The 22,049-nt window shown below is 43.1% G+C and overlaps 1 protein-coding gene across 2 annotated transcripts in view; it reads right to left on the bottom strand.

Annotated features, from left to right (window-relative positions):
- Positions 1–22,049, bottom strand: part of CNTNAP5 (contactin associated protein like 5) — a 431,022-nt gene that overhangs the window by 176,690 nt on the left and 232,283 nt on the right. For both annotated transcript variants that reach the window (XM_030580503.1, XM_030580504.1), the window contains 3 exons: positions 20,789–21,053; positions 17,856–18,005; positions 15,948–16,119 (listed from right to left, as the gene is read on the bottom strand). In XM_030580503.1, the coding sequence (XP_030436363.1) occupies positions 15,948–16,119; positions 17,856–18,005; positions 20,789–21,053 (587 nt within the window). The remainder of the gene's footprint in view (positions 1–15,947; positions 16,120–17,855; positions 18,006–20,788; positions 21,054–22,049) is intronic.

Here is a 22,049-nt window from a genome sequence, read left to right as displayed (position 1 = left end):
TCCACTGGCATTTTTTTAGTTATTTTCCTATAGAAAGATTGATTCTCATTGATTAGCAAAAAGAAGTACCAAATTATGCCAATCAGGCGAATAAGCTATATGATTGCTTAAATAAAGGTCTATAAATACAGTGTAACAAATATATTCAGATTCTTTTTACTTTTTTATGCTGGGAAATGATGTGTGATGCATTTCTAATTTAGTAGATGGTGATTTACTTTTTACTTGAGATTTGTGTTATGCTGCATTTGGATGGAAATTGCAGTTCAATTAAAATGCACAAAAACAGCATTTTAAAATTGTTTCTATTAGTTAAATAAAACTACCTAAAGTGTGCTGGAAACAAAAAGAGTAAGTCTATCAAAACACGTTTTGCATCAAAAACTAACTGATTAATTTAACAAATGAAGTATTATATGTAGTTAGTGAACTGAACTGATTGTTTCTGCTCACCATGTCCTTCAGGATTCTAGACCTAATAGATTTTATCCTGCCACATCCTGCTTTTCGTCATTGCTTGAAATGAGGAAAAATAAGCTTTCCTGCATTTTCAACTCCCAATTGATGTTTCAACTTTGAATGATCCAGTCATTGAACCAAACTGGCCAAATGAACTCAAGTAAAGCAAATATTCTCTCTGTACCTGCAGAAGAGGCTACTGCTGTCAAAAGTCAGTTTAGAACCTGATTCCAGGTGGTCAACCAGCGACTTCCACTGGGTCAGTGGCTTGACTTTCTTTAAAACTTTGACAGCAAACATGTACCGTTTGAATATATTTTTAATTCATTTCAATTATTTTAATGGATGATAGTAAGTTTAGGCCTGAACATAGGTTGACCTAATTTTAAAAATAGACTTTTTAAAATATATTTTTATTTTCATTTCCCCTCCTAGAAAGTGTCCAAGGGGTAGGTGCAGGACCCTGGCAAAAGCCATAAGACACCAAACATTGCCCTTTGTCCATTGATACTCTGGGGCCATGGCTAGGCAACTTCTCCCCTAGCCCACTCACAGGGTTGGCCCATTGTGTGCTTGTCCCCCCATGATAGCCTAATTTCACAATGGCCTTGCTCTTCACAAATAAACATATTCTTGATGGATAATTATCACAGAAGGGGCATTTAACAGTGAAACAGCCCCTTCTGTGATAATTACAGAAGACAATGTCATTACTGGGATTTGCTATGCTTCCTTGTCAGTCATCCTGTGAGAAGCTACGTTATTAGCTGCATTAAGCAAGCAGGTTTTCAATATTACAGTAGATATGGAGCAGTTTTAGGGGTGCCCTTCTGAATGGCCCAATCCCAAACAAAAGCTGGGCTCTAATTTCCAGGCTCAGGAAGTGTGAATGGGTTGCTAATTTTCTTCCCCTCCAGTCCTGCTGCCATATAAGGGCAACCAGTCTGGTCTAGGAGAGCTACACCCAAAAGGGAGGTGTCTCAAATAGTTCTCATTCCCATCATGTCTAAATTGTTCTCATTTATTAGAAGAGTCAGTTTTTTCTTTCATTGAATACTGGCTTTAAAAAAAAGAAGAAAATGTTATGGGAAAACAATCTCCATTTAAAATTTTTTGCATATTTCCCCTGGATCCTTCTATCCCACCAAACTCCCCAACCCTGAAAACAAGTTTGGGATTTTTTCCTCACTCTCCCCTGCCATTTCCGCTGCCTCCCCTTTTCAGCAGAAAAACAGAAATATGGAGAAAGGGAGGGCATGTAACCAAAAAAAGAAAGCAGGTTTAAAAATATCCAAACATCCAAAAATGTTAAGTAAAATATTTCACACAAAACATTCAGAATGAAATGTAAGCAAGGTGCTAGGTGCTGTACAAACAGAGGGCCACAGCCCTGAGGAGTTTACAGTCTAAACAGGCAATAAAGACAAAGGGTGGAAGAGGAACTCAGTGGTCACCCAGCAGAGTGGGGAATAGCACCCCGAGTTCCTGAGTCCAGTAACCTATCTACCAGACTGTACTGCCTCAAAGAAGGGGGCAGATTCTAGGGCAGGTCTGCACTACATGCAGCCCGGTGGCCCACAGGGGTGAGTAGGTAAGCAGCGGGTGAAGGAGGGGGGGCTGTGGAGGTGGGCAGGCGTGACAGGGGCTGAGTAGGTGAACCGGGGGGTGGGGGGCTGAGAAGGCGAGCGGGAGGGCAGTGGTGGGGTGGCAGGTGAGCTGGCGGGTGGCAGGGGGGCTGAGAAGGCAAGTGGGCGGGCAGTGGCAGGGGCTGAGGAGGCGAGCCGGGGGGTGTGGGGCTGAGGAGACGAGAGAGCGGGCAGTGGCGGGGGCTGAGGAGGCGAGCCAGAGGGGGTGGGACGCTGAGGAGGCAAGTGAAGAGTCAGTGGCTGACCTGTTCTACTGATCTGGTCTGGCTCCCATCCCCTCTCCAAGGGTTGCAGTTGTCTCGAGGTGCTGCCTTCCATGCCTTCCTCAGTCACATCTCATTCATTCACCAGGGCAATTGATTACAAAGTTGGGGGAAGATCTTATTCTACTTCTAGCAAAAAGACATTTTTCTTTTACCTTAATCATACTACCTTAGGGGCCCGCTATAACATATTACCAAGGTTCAATACCACTGTTTCAGTGGGGCAGCACTGGGGAAAGAGGGTTTGTTTCTACAAGGCGGGCGGTGCTGGGGGGGTGAGTATTTCAGGGAGGCTGGGAGGCGCTGGGAGGGGTGTTGTGTTTCAGGGGGGCTTGGAGGCTCTGGGGGAGGGGGAGGGGTTCAGCAAGGCCAGAGGGGGTTCGGACCTCAGCTGTGTTCTTTGGATTAATATGGCCCTCGCTGCTTTACAAGTTGTGCAGGCCTGTTCTAGGGGCAGATCCTAGAAGGTGTTCAATTCTAGTATTCTGGTTCAATTCATAACAGAGATAAGAGTAGGTTACAATGGTCACATACAGGTTTAGCACTAATCAGGAGTGTGTGGAAGCAGAATAAATATTCCTGGCTATGTCTCCATGCGTTTATGGCTGGTCCAGAATGCATTCAGTTATAGGAGTGTATTTCTAATGAGAGCCCAATTAATTGCCAAACAAGCAATGAAAAATAAGAAAAATATAAAAAGGATTTTTTTTTCCCAGAAAGAAAATAATCCAGTACATGAAATGGAAGTGAGCAACGGAGGCCTCAGGGGAAAAGATATTAAACACTGAAAATGGGAACACTACCTAGATTTAGAATGGATATGAAATAGGATTCCTTCTCAGATTCCATCCACAACATACTGCAGGTTATTTATTTGGGGGCAAATGCAATATCAAATATTTGCTTCTTCAGTCCCACCCAAGAATTTTAATTCACAATAAAGGAAATAAAGCTGAAACATATTGGGCATAATTAGCTAGAATATTATCTTGGTTTTGTGGCCAGCTTAAAAAAAATAAATCATATGACGTTTGGAATCTGCTGTAGGCCATAAATTAAATCTTCAAGAGAAGAGCTGGCAAGTGCATATAGAGGGTTGTGTTTTCAGTGGATTTATCCCAACCCCTTTTACCTGCAATAGCATCTAATTTCCTCAAGGTCCTTTTTCTGCTGTTTGACACATGCAAGCAATACAAGTTCAACATCATAAGGTGGAGGGAGAAAGGGGGAAGAACAGTCAGGAACTTTTTTTTTTTTTTTTTTAAAGAGCAAAACGTGTTTAGCAGATCTAGGAAGATGATGAGAAAAAAAGCTGAATTTGAAAGGTCAGCTCCATTCAGCAAGAAAAATATCACATTAAGCAGACTTCTTTAGAAGATGCTTTGGAGGCTTTTCATATAGAGAGAGAATAAACAGCATGTGAAAGGGGTAGGGAAAATATGTACACAATTGATTTGCACTTATTAATACTGCATAACTTCTGAGTAGCAGAGGGAAGCAGACCCATGAATCAGCTCTGTACAGTCATCTCTAATGGGTTAAGATGTTAACTTCAATTCCTTCATGCTGAGTGCTGTTTATACCACACACCGTTCTCTACATTTGTATTTATTAGGCAACTCGGAATAAGCAGCTGAATCTTGATTTAATAAGAATGACAATGCTCAGTGTGAGCTTCCATCTGACTGCCAGGCAGGGCGGGATACTGAGGCGATGATACCATGGTGATGGGCTTGTTCAAAATGTCAGGAACAATAGAGCAGATAGTGAGACACGCAGAGCCGAGTTTGCATTCCTGTTCACACGGCTCAGGGAACTGGAATTCCTGGGATGTCCTGCAAGACGCTCCACCTTCTGCCAAGGTGGCTTTGACCTGCATCCATTTTTTTTGTTTGTTTAGAGAACTGGAGATCACTGTGGGGCCCTTGACAGGCACTATCACTGCTTGACTTAGTAAGGGGAGGTGCCAATCCTATCTAAAATGCAGAGGACAACCCATGTCAAAGAAGCATCATGAAGGACACAGCATTAGGAAGAGCAGTAATCGGATTACAATGGCATATCCATTCATTCATTCATTCATTCATTCCAGACTTGATCTTTACAGAACTCCACCCCAGTGAGCCTTTAACATACATTTAAAACCCCAAGAACATAAGTGTTACAAAACATAAATGATCAAAAGCAGCAGCATCTCTCCCCCTTCCCCAACCCTGCCTTGTCTCACCTACTCGCCAAACTGAAGGGGTTCAAAATCCCCACCCATTAGACTTGCCTACCCCCCTCACCAGCCCTAGTCCTCTCCGAAAGCCTGCTTACATGGACAGTCTTCAGAAGGTCCTCTGGTGTGAGTTACTTCCCACCTGGGCCATGGCAGGAAGGAGATAATTCCAAAGGAGAGGCCCTGATGGAGAATGCTCTGCCAGCAGCCAACTCAAGCATCCCCTTGGATCTCAAATGAGACAGAATGGTGGGGTAGGGGAAGGCATTTGCAGAGGCCTCAGGTCGATTGATAAAAGTATGATTATTGTATCATAACTGGTTATGGGGCACAACTTCTGCCCAGAGCCTGTCTGGAGCAGCCAATCTTCTGGGCACCTATGAGAAGTGACAAGGCAAAGGAATGGAAGTCTCATTCCCACCCTCCTCCTGTAGAGGCCATAGATGTATTCACCATAGGCTACTCCAGTGGGTCATCTCCAGACCCCTTGTGCAGCCTTTCTGCTGGAGTGGAAGAACAGGAAAAGAGGAGTCATGCAGCGATCCTCGGGTCTCACCTCCCTCCATGTTCTCCCCTTCACACCCATGGAGGCAGGGTTTTCCCCCCTGAATATATTCCCCAAATAAGCATTAGATCGCTGGGTCCCAGTGCATCAAATGGGAGACACAAAGAGTGCCTGATGTGAGTCTGAGCTCCAGGCAGCCTTGCAGGGCTCATTTCTCTATTCTGAGCATCTCGCCTGCTGCATGAGCCGACAGGGGCTTCCTAAGACCAAACAGAGCATCTGTGCCATATGGTGAAAGGCTGGAATTCTGCAGCATTTCCAGACCTGCTTCAACCAGCCAGGTTTGTGGATTTTAATCACAGATTTTTCTAGCATCCATGGCAGCTCTTCAGCAGCAACATCTTGTATGTGTCCATGATCCAGCACCTATTCTCTGCACCCGGTGCCAGGCACAGCAGCCAACCTGTTCTGCCTTAGACTTACAGCTAGCATTTCTAGTCCTATTAGCTGACACTGTCAGCCAATCGCCAAGTTGGAAATCCCAAAGCTAATCAACGACACAGCCAAGTTCTCAGCCTCTGCATATTTATTTTTCTAGCCATTTTATAATGTTTAATAAGCAGTTGCTGGAATTTGCCTCAGCCTTCATTTCCCACTAGAAAGAGAGAGATGACAGTATTTGCATATATGCACACCTGTACTCCTCCTCTCCACGGCCCTGAGTGGAGGAAAGTAGACCGTATGTAAACAATAATTAGCACTTACACCGCGCCTTTCCTACAATGCTCATCACAAAGCATTTTATGATATGCAGGAATATTACAGTCCTCACTGTGCAAATGGTGAGATGAAGGCACAGAGCATTACCTGAGGTTACAAAACAAGTTACACTACTCTTGGACATAAATAGCATTATTCCTGATTTACACTGGTATGAGTAAGAGGAGAATATGGACCAACGTTGTGTGCACTTATAGAATCCTAGAAATGTAGGGCTGGTAGGGGCATCCAGTCCAGCAACCTGTACTGAGGCAGGACCAAGCATACATTCTATAGCACTCTGTCATTGTGGGCCTCAAGGCTCTTTACAAACATCAATGAATGGAGTCTCCCAATACTCCTATTAGGTAGGTGTCACATACATTTTGCAGACCAGGCTTGTAATGTGCCCAAGATTACAGTTCCTCAGTGACCAGAATGGAGCCCAGGGGGCCTACTTGCTATGATCACTTCACACAACCCTGCCTCTGAATGACCAAGGAGATACCCAGGCCACAGCAGGACCCGGTGACCACATCTGACTGCATTTGCACTTCATCCTTTAGCATTTTAAATAGAGGACACTGGGGGATGAGCACAGATTTATTGCATTTGTAGAAACGGGGCATTCATGGTTCAGAGTCAAGTTAGGAAAATGGCAAATTGGTTGAAGAAAACTCGAAATAAAAGTGCAGGAGTTCTGGCTTTCACCCAGATGCCCACCAAGACACAGTCATTGGAGAGGATTCAAGGCAACGAGCATGAAATCACAAGAAGCAGCTCAGGCTGGCTGGCCCATGTCTGGTGGGAGGACTAGCTCGGTGATTTGAGCATTAGCCTGCTAAACCCAGGGTTGTGAATTCAATCCTTCAGGATGCCACTTAGGGACAAAATCAGTACTTGGTCCTGCTAGTGAAGGCAGGAGGCTGGACTCAATGACCTTTCAGGGTCCCTTCCTGTCCTATGAGATAGGTATATCTCCATATATTATTATATGACATCTCCCAGCAGTGTCTGAGCGCTGCACTTTTCAAACGAGCCTTCCCGTGGGGGTGAGATGCAGCACAATTCTCAGAGGCTTCCTGAAAGATTTGAACACATGCTTGGCCCCTTCTCCCTCCTCTCCTGCAGAGTAACGTTATTTGCACTGATACTACTGATTGCATAGCCATAACAACAAGCCACAGATCCTCCTGGTGGGAAAACCTAAAACATAGTCATCTATTTCCCCTCTGTGCTTTTGTACACACAGGCACCTACGGACTCGTCTTTGTCCTTCATGCTTGAAGGTCTGTGTGGGCACATGGGGCAGAGTGACCACAGCTAGGCAGGCAGTGAGCTCCAACTCCTGCTTACCATGCAAAACTTGTTCATTTCCCTATTACCTTGTCTTTCCCCTGCACACTTCCATTTTATCCAACAACAACATTGTGTCATAAACTGAGATTATAAACTCTTGATGACACCTAGCACTATGGGGTCCTGATCCCCAACTGGGGCCTCTTGGTACTACATAAGAGTTGATATTAACAACTATTATTGCTAGGATACTAAATAAATACTAATGCTAAGGAAGTCTGGCATAGATCAAGGGATTGACAACAGGACGAGGAATCTGTAGGTCATCAAATGAAGTGGCCTAGATCAGTAGCAACTGAAATTAATCTTCTAAGGCAGAGCACAACAGGTGCTAATTAGAAGTCTCATGGGCACTCTCAGCCAAGAAGTCCGAGGGGAATGGAGCAGAGAGGTGGAATTTCCTCTCTCAGTGCTAGCTCTGGTCCCCCAAGATTGTGGCTGAGGCTCACTGGTTTGTAAAGATGCATGCACGAGGGGAGGCTTCCGCTGAAACTGCAGGTGTTGCACCTGCTCAAAGGCGGCGGAGCTGTCAGTCTACAGCTTTTCATCTGTGTGAAAAACAATGAAAGGGGAGGCCAGCCTGTCACTCTGACTGCTGCCTCCGGGGCCAGTGCATTTGACTTACTGCAATGCTAGATGTTGCTCTAATTCCTCATCTTGCTGAGTGAGAAGCTTCTTGTTATTGAATTGCTGACCCCTTCCATGCCCTTTCCCAGAGACCACTGGCCAGGATCAAGAATTCTTCATAAGCTTTGCAAAATATCAAGGAACTGAATGCGTGAGTGAGGAGACTGTTAAAACTGAGACACTTTGGTCTGAGACTTAAATGCCCCCGTCAAGTGATTGGGCAACAAAAGGGCAAATGAAATGTAATGTGGATAAATGTAAAGTAATGCACATTGGAAAAAATAACCCTAACTATACATACAGTATGATGGGGGCTAATTTAGCTACAACGAGTCAGGAAAAAGATCTTGGCGTCATCGTGGATAGTTCTCTGAGCATGTCCATGCAGTGCGCAGAGGCGGTCAAAAAAGCAAACAGGATGTTAGGAATCATTAAAAAGGGGATAGAGAATAAGATAGAGAATATATTATTGCCCTTATATAAATCCATGGTACACCCACATCTCGAATACTGTGTACAGATGTGGTCTCCTCACCTCAAAAAAGATATTCTAGCCCTAGAAAAGGTTCAGAAAAGGGCAACTAAAATGATTAGGGGTTTGGAGAGGGTCCCATATGAGGAAAGATTAAAGAGGCTAGGCCTCTTCAGCTTGGAAAAGAGGAGACTAAGGGGGGATATGATAGAGGTATATAAAATCATGAGTGATGTGGAGAAAGTGGATAAGGAAAAGTTATTTACTTATTCCCATAATACAAGAACTAGGGGTCACCAAATGAAATTAATAGGTAGCAGGTTTAAAACAAATAAAAGGAAGTTCTTCTTCACACAGTGCACAATCAACTTGTGGAACTCCTTACCTGAGGAGGTTGTGAAGGCTGGGACTATAACAATGTTTAAAAGGGAACTGGATAAATTCCTAGTGGCTAAATACATAAATGGTTATTAGTCAGGAAGGGTAAAGAATGGTGTCCCTAGCCTCTGTTCATCAGAGGATGGAGATGGATGGCAGGAGAGAGATCACTTGATCATTGCCTGTTAGCTTCTCTCCCTCTGGGGCATCTGGCATTGGCCACTGTCGGTAGACAGATACTGGGCTAGATGGACCTTTGGTCTGACCCGGTACGGCCGTTCTTATGTTATTATGTCTCACAGAGGAGAAATACACAGAAAAGTCTTTGGCATTCATCTCACGGAGCCCCTGACACATCTCCCTGGCTGAAATGGGCATACTAGGCCATGGAGTATAACCTGGAGCCTTTATGAAACCTGATGGTCCATAAAGGATCTGAGTCTATACCAGCAGTGCCCTCCACTCTGCTCTGCCTGTCTACGCTGCCCCATGCCAGAGCACTGCCATCCTCTGTGAGGGAGTGAAACGTCACAGAGGGGGATTAATGGTATTTCGAGATGCATTACCTACTGTGCCCATTTTCACCTGGAATCTTTTGGGTTCAAGATGTCCTGCCACAGCACAATGTTCCCAGTGACACCTCCCTCTCTCCCCACGATGTCCCTCTGAAGAGCTCCAGCTGTGTAGTGATAACATCCTGGGGCTTCAGAAACCTAGGGACGGGCATAAAATGGAGTCATTGTTTCTCCCTTTTGTTGCTTTTATGTTCTCTCCACAGCTTCTCACCTTCCCTCTGACACCGTATGGCAGAGAGGGGGAGCTGGCCATAAATGAATGTTATGAGAAAATCAGTTTTCTCACTCATTTAATCTCTTCAAAAGAATCCCCTGATGGGCACAAATTTTCCTAACCAAGCAGAAATTTCAAAGGGGACATGGCAAAGAAAGCTATAATTGTACAAACCTACACACCTTGAAAACATATCACAGAATGCTGCATCCTAGCAGGATACAGCCCTACTATTTCCCTTCAAGGGAGTTGTAAGAACAATGACATTAAAGGTTGTAAGATGCTAGATACTACGGTAACAGAGGCCAGATGGATACCATAGATACATATACTATATGCTAAAATGAACTCCACGAGGCTCAACAGCTGTAGCAAATCCATATGCTAGAGAAACAGCTAAACAGTTCTAATGCAATGTTCAGGTTAGAACCCAGAACCTTGCCTCCAAAAACACAGGCCTCTACCAGCTGAGCTAAAGGAGATTCCACTTTTCTTCCCTAAGACAGCACTTTAGAACACACAACGAGAAAAAGTGGAGTGAGTGGAATTAGTGCTTTCTGCTGCTTCACTGATCTCCTCCGTGCATACTTTGGGATTGTGTGCACCCCTAGGGGAACATGGAGGAAGCCAGCTCTGTGCTGTCATGAGGGTTGCGTCTATGATTATGGTAGGTGCTTATGACGCTGGAACAAAGCTCTTTGGCTTCCCTCCACCACCCAAGGCACCAGCATATCCCTAACATTACGTGCCCCTAGGCACATGTAACTTCTGCACACCAATCAATAGAGGGTAGCAGTAAACCTATACAAGAAGACAGAGGGCACACTTAAGAGTTTTCTGGAGCATGCATGCAAAAACACTCTCCACATCTGATCCCCCTCCTCTGTGAAGTAATAAGGTACCATATGCTAGATGCTGAGATGGTATAAGTCAGCAAAACTCTATTGAAATAAATGGACCCATGTCAATGTACACTAGGTGAGGATCTAGCCCAATGAATGCAGAGTGCACTAAAAAAGCCAGAGCTAGCGTAACCTAATGCTCTTTGGAAAACAGAACCAGAAATGCTGATCATGAGGTATGATTCCCTGCTAGCCACTTCCCAGAGTTTACCCAGTAAACTCTTTCTAGGAGCCTTTACTATGTTGCAGAATTTCTGTTTTCAGAATCCGGGAACAAACGAGGCCAGTCTAAAGGTTTGTAAGAAATAAATTGCTTTCTAAATAGAGGCATCTTTCTCAGAAGAGGTTGTTGCTTAGATAACTAAGACAAATGACCCATTTACATGTTAATTAAGTTACATAATTCCCACATGTTACAATTACTCCAATACGTGCATTGTGCTGTGTGCTGCAATAAATCTTGTAATTAAGAACAAGGAGATCCATTTTGGAGGGAAAATGCTATTACAGAATTTTAATACACACCTTATTCCTGGATACGAAATGGGAGGACTCAAGCTGTACAATTCATATCTGGTTCCAGATACAAACTTCCCTGAAGTTCAGGGTTGTTGAGGTTCAGGTTTTTGGCTTAGTTCATTAGAGAGATGGGACTGATAAGAAATTCTGATACAGGCAAGATTGTGATCTTCCCTGCTTTGAAAACATCCCCGAACCCCCTTCACCACCATCCCCTAAAATCATAAAGATTTAAAAGGAAAAACAAAATAAAAGTCACTAAAACTTGGTTTTTAAAAAAGAAAAACACAAGGGCACAGTAATCAAGTGATCATACTATTAACCAGTTGGGCCTAAAACTCTTGTATCTGCCCTTATATAGCAGTACACTTTTACCAGCTTAATTTGTAATCTGCTAGGGGCTGAAAAAGCAAAGTTTCATCCAAAACCAGTCTGAATGTGCTTAAAAAACACACTTGGACAATGCTGTGCTGGCTGGACAGGACTGCAGGTCTTTTCAAGATTCACAAAATTCTCAACTCAGTCCTACTGCCTTCCCTAGCTTTCCAGCCAAAATTTTGTGCAGCGAACTGTGGCAGATTTTGGTGATTTGACTCTTCAATGCTAGAGGCTATGCAAGGATGCAGAATTGTGTTTCAGTATCTGTATTTAAACTTCTTCTCCCTGCTCTGGGCAAGGTCTATGGCCTTTGTATTTGGGATCAATCATGCTGGCAAAGTAATAGTTTCTCTGAATCATTTTTCAGTCCTGTCCGTGTATGTTTCCAATTCTCTGTTCTTAATTAGATCAACCCAGATTCCAAAGGAGACTGCAACAGCACTGCCATCCTCCTGCAATCTGTCAAATCCTTTCATAACTTTCTGACGTTGCTTTTGTAAATGTAACCTCTCTCTGGAGTGCCCCCTGTCATGTAAAGTGTGTGCTATGTTCTGATCCAAACCCTCTCTAGGATCAGCACAAATGTTAACACAATGATGAGGGAGATGGATGCAAATGGAGAGAGACACTCATCCTGAGAGCTCCTCTAAATTGAGAAGCTGAATCATTCATGCTCTTTTATCAGCCAGACAGCTGGTGACTCCGGAAGAATTTCTGAACTTGCACAATGTATTTGAGGACTAATCTGTTTAAAGGTGGTCTTTGTTTCTCAATGCGGTTTAAATAGTGTACTGAACATCCATGGATCAGAAATTCAGGACGGTTGCTCCAAACCCTGAACTTCATCTCAGGGTTACTTCCTGAGTCAGGGGGTCTTTCCTGTCTGGGAGGAGTAACGACTTTTACAGACTGTCTCTGGCTGTGTCACACACACAGGCTCAGCCAGCACAGTAACTATTACATTATTTTTATTGCCTAAGTAAATGGCAAATAACTCCTCCTCACACTTTTCTTGGATGGCATCTTTCAGCAACTTGGAAACAATACTCTGTGGTTTTGCTTTCAGATATCATCATTTGCCCTGTATTGATGCTGGTGGTTATTAGTAGGCCACTTCTTGCGTTTGACCAACAATCATGAACTAATGTCAACTGTGATTCTTTTAATTCTTCCCTTAATTTTTCCTCTTTCTTCATTTGGAGCACTCATGCTGTGATTCCATCCAAGACCTTTTCCACTCGGCTTATCCAGAATACCTCAACCAATTCTCTGGGATCCAAAACACTCAGTTCGACTATGGGTTTCATCACACAGGTTCCTTTATTTGGTAACCAGAAAAGCTACGTTGAGTTGATCAGATTCAAGTGTAGGGGATGGGTGTAAGGCGTACCACATATCCAAAGTTACACAGAGAACCTCTTCCTTTATAGACATTGACACGTTACATTAGCTATACATTAAATCACACATTTTTTGATTGGCTTGGTTACTTTGCGGGAACTAATCCCTGTACAGCACGTTCTGTCCATTTGCTGTTCATTGGGAACCTGATCTTTACATTCCAGGTTTATCTTGTCCATGGTCCCTAACATCAAGTTGTTTGTTGCTGCTTATCTTAGCTAGCACAGACATCCTGACTCCAGTATACTGTTTGTCAAGCCCCTATTTACAACTCTACCTTCCACTCACCTTCTCAATTAGGTCCACTAAGAAATGAGTTACTAAGTTACTTATGTCAAGCCAGTTCTGTGATTCAGTAGTGGAGCCACAAGTTGAGAACCTGCCTGGAGAAGTATATCCTGAGACAGTGCTTCATTTTTTTTCTTTTGAGTTGCTAAATTGGTGCTACATTGAAGGCAACACTAAGGACAGAAGAATGATCAGATCAAGGGTCCACCAACCCAGTCTCCTGTCTACAGACAGTGGCCAATGCCAGGTGCCCCAGAGGGAGTGAACCTAACAGGTAAATGATCAAGTGATCTCTCTTCTGCCATTCATCTCCACCCTCTGACAAACAGGCTAGGGACACCATTCCTTACCCAGCCTGGCTAATAGCCATTAATAGACTTAACCTCCATGAATTTATCTAGTTCTCTTTTAAACCTGTTATAGTCCTAGCCTACACAACCTCCTCAGGCAGAGCCACTGAGTGTGGCTACATAGGCCTCTGTATTGATTTGTGTGCCAGTGTGAATGTCTGTGAGAGAGTGATCTGTTGTAAAGGTCACAGGAAGATGCCCAGAGTTCTCTGCAAAGCCTGTTGGCTCGTGACCACAGATGCCTCTAAAGCAAGCCCTATGACTCCAGCTAGAACGGCTGAAACAAAAGGGCCCTGAACAAAGTAGCCTCGCTCTGCTGGCTTGACAGGCAAGGGGACTGCCTGGATCTAGGTTTGTGTGTCCCTATCTTCCCTGTCCTCAGACGGCCTGATTTCCTCAACCACTTTCCTCTAATTCTCCTTTCCCACCTGTGGGTTCAAGTCCCACCAGAGTAGTCTGAAGGCGGTTTATGAGCCACTGACTGGTCCAATCACTTCGCCTGATGCAACAGAGTATGCGGTGCCGTTCTCTCTGAGACTAGTCGATGCTCTTTGCTAACGGGGGCTGTAGGAAAGTCACGGACGTCCTAAACAAACTTTCCCTGCGTGAAAGACCCAAGGGTCAGTGGCCAGGTCCTGGGGTTCGGAGGAGGTAAGTGGTCTCCTCTTCGCCAGGAAATCCAGATAGGTACTGGGGGGGGAGGATTTCAAGGCAATTCCTGCTTCGCCAGCTGCTGGGAAACATGGGGGCTGGTGAGTCAAAAAGGAATCTCGCCTCACCAAAAGTCTCACCTGCAGCTTACATGTACTCGAATTACGGTCCTCTCACTTGAAAGTTTTTGAAAAGATGGAATTAGTATACCAGAGGTGATCCCAAATTACAGTTCTCCTTAGAAGGGAGTTTTGACCTTGACAAAATAGTGCATCTCAGAGGGGCACTTCTTGCCAACACTGTCACACAAAATCAGTTTGGTGAAGGACCTTGTCAAAGGCTTTCTGGAAATCTGAGTACACTATGTTCACTGGATTCCCCTTGTTCATGTGATTGTTAGCATCCAATAAGGTTGAAAACTTTCTTATCAAGTTCGTGGTTTTGCCTTTCCATTGTTATTATGGCATAATCACAGATTGATCTTTGGTCTCTTTTGGCCACTGAAGATGAACAGAAACTGCAGGAAGGATTGAGACAGGCTTATTGTTGTGATGGTGTAACAATGACAACAATGGCACTGGAAGAGCCACACAGTAGGCCCATCAAATACATCGGTGTTCTCCCCTTCCACTTTAATAGACAAGACAAAAGTATTAAATGGCACATTTGGTCTTGAATTCAATGATTCTGATTTTCTAAGAAGGCCACAAATCATTTCTGTCTTGCTATTTACAACCCTCAACACGGCTTTATCTCTTTTTATTATTTCATTTCAACTACTTATTTCTTACCAATCCAGTCAGTCTCATCTGGTATATTGAGTCTGTTAAAGTCATATGTTGACATTTGGTAATCCTTAAACACGAGCAACATGGTAGCAGTTTTGATCAGCAGTTTTAATATTTAGGACATTTCAAATAAGAAACTACCATTTAGGGAACTGAAGACAGAGGGCTCAGTCAGTTTTATAAGGAACCAGATTATTAGATGAACTGCCCACCTTCTAGAAGTTTCTCGATTCCAGAAAAGCAATCCCCACATCTCCTGACCATTCCACCCAGTCCAATCTCTTCAATATTCAATGACAATTGATTCCACCCACTAGCCCCACCTCAAACAATCAATGACACCGTAAATCCTTTCACCTCTGGCCATCAAGATAGTAAGAAAGCTCTAGAACTGTTTCCTTAAGTTCCTGAAGAACATAACAAGAACCTTGATGTTCTAATCTCTTCCAATTTAAGTTTCCAGAAGAAGGTTCAGATTCACAAAATAAAATTACAGCCTATAGTATGAATAACTAATATATACTACGTTCATATAACTACTTCAGAGTGATACACACATTCAAAACATTTGCACAGAGGAGAAAAATTGTGAAACCCATGAAAAACTACTGCACTGCATTTTTCCTTATATTAAAGTAGTCCCCCATAATCAGCCCTGGATACAGATCCCAAATTGAGCAGGATGCAGAGCAGGATTTTGGCTCAGGTCTGTCCTTGGTAGATGCAGACACTTGATCATTTTTCAGTCCTACTGACTTTGTAATATGCCAGTGCGATGTGCCAGACCACTATTAAAAATGCGGTATGTCGTGCAGTCTAACAAGAAAATTATAAATAATCTATTTAAACAAAACAGTGAGTACATTAAGGAGATGACATGTTTTGATGAATCAAATAAATTTCTCCTTCTCTCTCCCATTTCTTTTAAACTTCAAAGCAATCAAATGTTGCTTATGCATAAAATTTAATCCCTTCAGAAATCTGTAGATTGAGTGAATTTGCATATTCTATTTCCTGTGAGCCAATGTTAAGTTACAGTGATATTTTCTATTAGTAGCTCTATTATGCCTAATATCTGTAATGTTGATTAGAATTTTCACTTAAAGCAACCTGTACTTATAAACTGCTAGGATGGAAAAAAAAAAAAGAAGAAGAAGAACAAATACAAGGAGAAAAAAGAGACAATAATTACCTGTCTTTGATGTCACACAGATCAATGTGTAAATCACTAAAATTCCCCAGGGAACCCTGCTGAACTAAAATGAGGTCCTTGGGCTGGTTATCAATGAAGATGAGCCTCATGCAGCCTTGAAAAGCAGTAATGGGATTTAAACATTGGGAATCGGTGAAATTGTCAGGGCACCCTGTGGGACAAAAGAGAAGGAAGGGAAAGAAAAAGAATGAAGAAGCGTGTTAAAATGAGCATTTATTTCTGTTGGGACTTCCTGATGGAAGACCTTGAGATCTAATTATTCCTATTGTTTTCTTTCCTTGCCCTGAACAAGCTTGTGTGACATAAATCCTACGGTAATACAGAAAGAGAGCAGCCAGCCAAGGAAACCAGGTGCAAGGGCTTCCAACGTGCTGAGAACAGTGAAACGCTCTTTTGTCTTCTTTAAAGGCTACAGTCAATAGTTAACTCCTCCCTGAGCAAACACCAGGAAAATTTTAAAAATTATTATGGGTCAGATTCTGTTAGGGTGATCAGATAGCAAGTGTAAGAAATTGGGTTGGGAGTGGGGTGAGGATGGAGTAATAGGTGCCTATATAAGAAAAAGCCCCCCAAATTGGGCCTGTCCCTATAACATTGGGACATCTGGTCACCCTAAATTCTGTCAGGGCAAGGCACATGGATGAAATCCGATGGCCAGCTAGGAAGGAAAAGAGAGCAGAGACCAGCGCATCTGCCTCTATGTTTGGACAAGACAGGTGAGGGAATATCTTCTATTGGACCAGCTTCTGTTGGTGTGAGAGACAAGCTTTTGAACTGACACAGAGCTCTAAGCTCAAAGTCTTTCTCCCCAAGAGAAGCTGGTCCAATAAAAGATATTGCCTCACTCACCTTGTATCACTTATGATTGACAAACCATACACAGAAATCTTCACATTAGCTAAAAAAGGCAGATTTTCTGATTTAAGCATATGTGGTGTCTGTCATGTGAAAGCTTCATAACACCCCTGCATCTTTACACTCACTTCAGAGATGGGTGAGAGAGAGAGAGATGTTAAGTGCCTCACCCAAACTCAAAGTGGTAGAGTCAAAAAAAAACAGAACTCAGGAGTCCTGCCTCTCTTTGTCCCCTCCCTGAAACCACTGCATAAAATAAGATCCCTTGATCCAAACTTTTTTTTTTTTAAAAATACTCTGCATCTTTTCTGGAATATAGCTGTGTAAAGGATGACCTGTCCTGAAGATCTCCAGCTAATGGTCTTGTTTGCTTATTCACTTGTATTCCTTTTTAATTTAAAAGGGGGCAGACAGGACAGAAAGTTTTGTATTCTGTACCAGCTTGGTCACATCTTTCAACACATTTTTTTTCTTACTCTCTCTGTTAAAATGTAATGGCACCGTAACCTCTACATTCAATGAGAAGGCCAATCAATTCAGAGGTGGGTCAAATGATGGAACCCTTACTAATGCAAAAAGCCCCACTAAGTTCAAGGGGGCCGCTCATAAATACAGGACCTCACTGGAAGGGTTCCTCGGTAAGACCTATATTGGGCTCTCAAGTTAAGCGGGGTTGTAGTTATTTAAGTAGCAAAGATGGATTTGGCATACAAAGCTGTGATGGTGAGAGTAGGCAGCCTAGCTACATAGCAGCAGAAGAGGTATTGGTTGTATACCCCACTGGCTGATGGGAGTCACTCTCTTTCATCCATATTGGTTTGTTTACTGCTTTCTTCTCTCTCATGTTCACGTGTGCCCCGCAGCAGTCTGCTCATACAACAGACTGCACACCAGCATGGCACGTGTTGTCCCTCATCGCCGGGACAAGAGCCTGAGACTCCAGCTCCTAACTCCCTGCCACACAATGCAGTGGAAGAAACGGCCTTTCAAAGCTCAGTCCCTAGAAGGTGAAATCCACCTGCCACAACCTACCTCCAAAATAGTAACTGTTCCCAGAATAGATCTGCGAGAGGGTGGTTGCGTGAGCAGCTGCGGCTACATCATTATCCAGAGTCAGGGTGATGCGATGTCTTCTGGCATTTATGTTAACTGAATGCCAGAGCCCGTCATGGAGATTGCTGCCTGGAAGATAAATGCAGAGCGTAAAGGAGAAGGGGGAGGAGGTGGTGGTAGCGGTGGTGTTCACCAAGCCTCCTTCATGTTCAACCTCCTACTGCATGGGGAAAAATGAAACAGCCTGGCTGGGAATGCAAAGAGTAGGCAGCAGGAATTAACTAGCTGAGCTGATGATTTGATGCTTCTCTGCTTAGCCCATTACCTCTGGAAGTGTTTTAGAATAGAACAGGAAGTGGAGAGATTTTCAAGACCTTCTTAAAGAATTTAGGAGAACAAGACTCACTGGCTTTCAAAGGTACACGTGTTCCTAAACCCATTTGGCACTTTGGAAAATCCCCCCTCCACCCCAAATAAAGTTAAAATATCATCTGGCTATATGGAGGCCAATGTGCATTGTGTTTGATGACAGTGCTCCTTGGAAGCCAAGAGTACCACTCTGCACAGCCACTTCTATAGGGAACATTCCTGGGGGATACTGCTAATTGTGTCTTTTCTCTTTTGCACACCTGTGCAAGGCTGGGGACAAACTGACTCTTTTCTTCTTTACTCCGTGAATCTGTGTCAGAATTCAGAAGGGTAGCCATGTTAGTCTGAATCTGTAAGAGCAGCAAGAGAGTCCTTTGGTACCTTATAGACTAACAGACATACTGGAGCATGGGCTTTCATGGGTGAATACCCCCTTGCATCCGACAAAGTTAGTATTCACCCACAAAAGCTCATGCTCCAATACGTCTGTTAGTCTATAAGGAGCCACAGGACTCTTTGCTGCTATGTCAGAATTATGACCCTTCAAATGTTGTAACATGTAAGGCTGTCAGGATAGATGACCTGAGATTCTTACAAGTCACTGGACATGATTCTGACTGCACTTACACCAGTGTAAATCAGAACTTAACTGCAATCAATGGAGGCGTGCCGGAGTAAAACTGGTGCAAGCAAGATCAGAATTGGACTTTTGATATTTACTCTTGCTAATGGGATTCTCACATTAACATTGCTTTTTGGAGGAAGTGAAAACGATTTTAGTGATAAGTAGAGGCATATTAACAATTGAAACCTAAATGCAAAAACTGTGTGAGGGAAATCACTTAATTAGGAGCCAGGAAATGAGATTATTTCCATAAAAGCTTTTGCTACAGTGTGCACATTTTCCAAGGAAAAACAGGCTATTTTTCCAGGAAAAATGGAACAATTTTCAAACAAGAATAGGACTATTTTTAAGTGAAAAATGTTGTTAAGGTCTGAAAATTGTTCAAGAGAAGATAGGTCAAATTGGGGCTGGAAATGGGTCTATTTGTGAACAAAAATGCCTTTGCAGGGAGATGTGGACATTTGTAATTTTCCCATGCTTTTTGTGTGAATGTAGCCATGTCACCGGTATTTTGAGCTACCTCAGGTTAATGATTTCACAACCACATTAAACAAGCAAAATAATTTGACTTTCTCCTACCTTCACAAACAACTTCATTGCAAGGCAGGATGAAAGCTCTGTGTTCAACCTTTACTTGGGGGCAACCTGAGACTTTAGCCAGTTTTCTGAAGAGTGTCTGTGCAGAGCTGTACATCCTAACACCAGGGTTCTATCTGACCAACTCTTTCCTGTTAAAGGTTATCAAAAGAAGAATTTTGCTCCCTTTAAGAGCCAGAGATTTGTCCAGGTCCAGTTTCTATCTGGCATATTTTAATGTTGCTGATCATTTTATTTACTACTACTTTTTGGCTAATGGATTTTTGTTGTTGTTGTTGTTGTTGAAATGTCTAATCTACCAGCACACTCTTCATTTGCCTTGGGAAGTCTGAGTTCAGATCCCAAGTGAAAATGAATTTGCCACATCTCCTATAAGTCCCAGTTTCTTCACAATTCTAATAATGGGAACGTGCTAGGTCATGCCTGGGAGGCATCAACAGTGCTATAATAGGAAGCCTGTCTGAGACCTGCCCAGACTGTGCTTGGATCTATCACAGAACGAGAACAGGCCTATTAGTTAGCCAAAGGAGCCATTACAGAGCTTTTCCATACATTCTATTTTAAGAGATTTTTTTTTTCCCATTCTTGGCCCTACTAAAGTCTACTTTGTGCCATTCCCGCTGTGTAAAGTAGCCTGAGAGCTGGCTTAAGTGGCCAGCTAGATTCCCCTGGCACTAAGGAATCCTCCCACGCTGTTGATCAAGCACTGCAACCCCTGCACAACTCCCTCTTGGCAGCTCCCAATGAGGGGGTGTATTGGGGTATGGCCCAGGGAAAGGGGCTTAGCTCTGGAAGTCTTTGCAATCGGGCACAAACTGAGAGGAGCCATAGGGTTTCCCTAAATTGTGGCAGGGGGTCAAACCAACCCCAACTGGCTCCATTATTGTTGGAGTCCCAGGGGGAGGGATAGAGGTTGATTAGAGCCAGTTTTAACCAGTCCTCTCGGGTCCTTTGGGAAATGGAGTTCAATCAAACTCAAGGATCCAGTTCATCATTTTTAATAGCTCAAAGGATGGGATTTTCACTACTTCTCTATGGAGGAATGGAAGTTAGTGAGTCTGGTTTTCTACAGAAAATTTAGGCTAACTGTAAAGAAAATTGTTGTTAAGCAGATTTAGGCCAGAGCTACCCAGATCCAAGCTTCCTTGAGTCAGGACCAGCATTAACGTAGACAGTCCTGGTATTATTGCTCCGAAGATCAGGTTCAGTTTGATAAGGAAAAACAAGATCAGACCTTCCCTCAGGTGGTTGTTCTCCCTTTCAATATGGCTGGCCCCAGAGATTAGAAAAAGGCACAGGAAAGAGGGGCCAATGAAAGTACCTGCACTGATCTCCATTGAGTTTTCTGCCACTTTCTGTATGACAAGTGTCAACCTGCCAGTGTGAAGGTAAAGCAGGAGAACTCCAGAATCTTCAGACAGCTCCGTGGACAGAAGCAGCCCGTCTTTGTTCCACGTTCGAAACTGGAAGCTGACTGACAGTCCATCAATCTGGGGGGTGCCAGGTAAAAGCAAATAGCTGCTGCTGCCGCTGACAAAGGTGATTGGAACAACTGGTGATTCTGAGCAGGAAAAAGTCACGTTGCCCTAAAAAACAAGAAGCAAATACGTCAGGCTGTTTTTTTTTTATTTGGAGACCTGCCAGCTGCTTTAAACAGATACCCTGAAAGCCGGCCTTGATTTGGGGATTATTTTGCTCTCCCATAGGAGTTCTAAACATTGTACATTTATGTCATATACATAGGTTGATGCTAGCAAGCTGAGACGTAATTATGGACCTGATCCTGTTTCAGCTTAGCTTGAGAAGGGATGTTTTGCCATTGACCAAAATGGGAATAGGATCAAACTCTTTTGTCTAACAGATGGGTTGTTCCAGAGATTAAACATATTTTGGTTTCTGTGCATTTAGATAGTAGAATTTGTGTTGGGGCAGTGTATGGGAAACCTCATCATGTATTTTTTCTTATTTTACATGTATATCTATCAAGCTGTAAAAAAATAATGATCTCTTGGATTTATTTAGCACCACCCAATATGAAAGACTTCAAAGGGGACAGAAAACTACTGTATCATTTTGTTGTGTACTGTTAAACAGCCATCATGTCTCACCCCAGAGCACCTGCACTTCAGCAGTAGTGGGCAAAATTGCTCCTCTAATATGCTTTGTGATAATTGTGGATGAAGAGCACTACCCTAAATGTCATCCTAATTGCAAGTTTTTCCACCACTAAAATGCAGCCACCTTTAATGAACTATTAAAATTAAAAACTAGTTTGTTAGGATGAATAATTTATTACATTAAAACTATAGGAAACATGTATGTAGGCAGAATGTAAGCACCCAAAGAGGAACATGGCCAATGTTCTTAGACCAGTCTCTAGGACATAGTCTTATTACTCCACAAAGCAATGTAGAAATGAATCCTTGGATGATCCCATTCTGATTAATAATGGTTATGAAGGATGGCACAGGGCACTCTTACCCACATCCTTCCCATTGTTGCCTATACAGAAACAATTTCTGGGAATTTATTACAATGCTGCATGCACAACAAAATTATGACAGCCAAGTTAAAATCAAACA

This window comes from Gopherus evgoodei, chromosome 11 (genome assembly GCF_007399415.2).
Source record: "Gopherus evgoodei ecotype Sinaloan lineage chromosome 11, rGopEvg1_v1.p, whole genome shotgun sequence".
NCBI lineage: Eukaryota > Metazoa > Chordata > Testudines > Testudinidae > Gopherus > Gopherus evgoodei.
Note: the sequence above shows the minus strand (reverse complement) of the source record. Positions and strands in the feature narration are given on the sequence as shown.